At 37.5% G+C, this 2,049-nt stretch overlaps 1 protein-coding gene across 1 annotated transcript in view; it reads right to left on the bottom strand.

Moving 5' to 3' along the window:
• The window catches only part of LOC107631303 (delta-1-pyrroline-5-carboxylate synthase), a 5,789-nt gene extending 3,953 nt beyond the window's left edge, over nt 1-1,836 (bottom strand). Inside the window, 6 exon segments of the mRNA XM_016334706.2 lie at nt 1-228; nt 666-827; nt 965-1,067; nt 1,196-1,299; nt 1,414-1,485; nt 1,616-1,836. The exon segment at nt 1-228 is cut by the window's left edge and continues 43 nt beyond it. Coding sequence (XP_016190192.1) covers nt 1-228; nt 666-827; nt 965-1,067; nt 1,196-1,299; nt 1,414-1,485; nt 1,616-1,675 — 729 coding nt within the window. The 5' untranslated portion in view covers nt 1,676-1,836.

Here is a 2,049-nt window from a genome sequence, read left to right as displayed (position 1 = left end):
CACTTTGGCTGTCATTCCACCTCTTCCCACCCTAGACTTGTCTCCGAAAGTAATTTCATTTTGGTGTTTTTCTTTGATGTATGTATGAATGAGCTTTGACTGTGGATCACTTGGAGGCCCACTGTAAAGACCCTCTACATCACTCAACAAAACAAGAAGATCAGCTTTTAACTCCAAGGCCAACAAAGCTGATAAACTGTCATTATCCCAAAATATTCCAGAAGAATCCTGCAGGAAATAGTTGGTAACATTTTAAGTACTTCAATGGCATAAATGATACAATGGTACAAGTATAAGGCATTTATATGGTATAAATTTAATACAAAAGTTTGAAGAAATCGCCGGGAACTCTAACGATTTAATTTTGATTATATACAGGTGGTATTAAGCTTGTGGACAAAATAGTAGATAACTTTTACCACACAGATGAATCCAAAGAGAACCCTGGATATAGGATCAATATATAAGTCTAATATAAAGCTCATGAAATCAATGAATGGGAAAATAAACACAATTCTAGTTTCAGATCCTTGCTAGCATAAGCCTAGTTCTATATTAAACTTACAGCCACTAGTTGTGCATAACAGAGCAAAGCATGAAACAATCAGATCCGGGGTTAAGTTCGGCATAGTCAACAAATTTTGGCAAGAAGGAGAATAACAAACCTCATATGGAGCTTTCCTAGTACTGACAGCATCATTCTCGTTGAAAACAGGAATAACTTTAAGTGCCAACAATGACTTCACCGTTTCAGTAAGTTGCTTTCTAAAATCTCTGTCTCTAAAATCGTTGTCTGTAACAAGAAGCTGAGCAGATGTGACATCCAGCTGCAAGGCAAGTAGAGAAAGAGTAACACAACACAACAGAACATCGTTGAATTGTCAACTTGACCAAATTCATATAAATACCAAAATGAAATGGACAGTTATGATCATACATTAAATGAACACCAATCATTAATTACCTGACTAAACAAGGAATCATAAATAGCCATGAGGCTGCTTTGTCCAACTGCGGCACACGCCTTGCCATCAAGCTCAAGCTGTGGCTTCTCAAGGTCAGCAAAGCTGCAAAGAGCTCATAAAAGAGCACCCATGTAAATGAACATCTCAACCACCTTCAAGCCCCAAAAATTATGTGGCAAATAATAACAATGATGAAATTTGTAGCCACAATTTGGAACAGTTTAGCTTACCTGCTATTAACTAATTTCCTGTATTTAAGCCTTTGGCGTCCAAGGCCAACAGCACCAGAAGAGACCAAAATAACCTCATATCCCAGAGAGTTAAGTTCCTTAATCTGCCATTTGTTAATAAAAATCCAATTTTTAGTTCTCAAAAAAACAAAACAAAAAAAAAAGGAAGATGGCATAAGTGTAGGATAATGCATGGAATTAGAGATTAGAGAAGTAACCTGTTCACAAAGTGCACCTAATTTTCCAACTGCCAAGCGTCCATCTTTGCGGGTAACAACAGCAGTTCCAACCTTACAACAATGGAAACAAAGGAAACCTTAAATCCCCATTTGCATCGGCAATGGTTGCATGCTTGGGCCTATAGCATTGCCCCGTGATAATAAACAGAGATGAATGAAGAGAATCGAGTGAGAGAGGGACCTTGATGACTATGCGCTTCACGTCTTTGACAAAATCTCGCGAAGGATCCACGTTCTCCATTTTTGCAGCCACCAAAGTGTGGTTCAGCGCCTGCTCCACACAGATAAAACTCCAAACTCCGAAGAGAGAGAAGAGAGAAGAAGAAAGAGAAAGCAGTCGCGGCTATCACCAACTACAACACGGGTGAATCAATTTTCAATGTGACTAAATTTTCTTATGATATGTATTTATAAATTACAAGGGTGTAACTGCAATTACAGAAAATAAACCATATTTACTATTTACTCTCTTTTTTTTCTCTGACTGTTGCATATGATTTAAGCTGCGCTTGTTTATTGGCATGAAACATGAGATGGAGACATAGAGGCATAAGATCCTGTCTCTGACGAATGAGATATAAATATAGAAATTATATTTAAAGATACTAAAGATAC

This window comes from Arachis ipaensis, chromosome B03 (assembly GCF_000816755.2).
Source record: "Arachis ipaensis cultivar K30076 chromosome B03, Araip1.1, whole genome shotgun sequence".
Classification (NCBI taxonomy): Eukaryota; Viridiplantae; Streptophyta; class Magnoliopsida; order Fabales; family Fabaceae; genus Arachis; species Arachis ipaensis.
The sequence above is the reverse complement of the archived record's forward strand: the minus strand, read 5'-3'. Positions and strand labels throughout refer to the sequence as shown.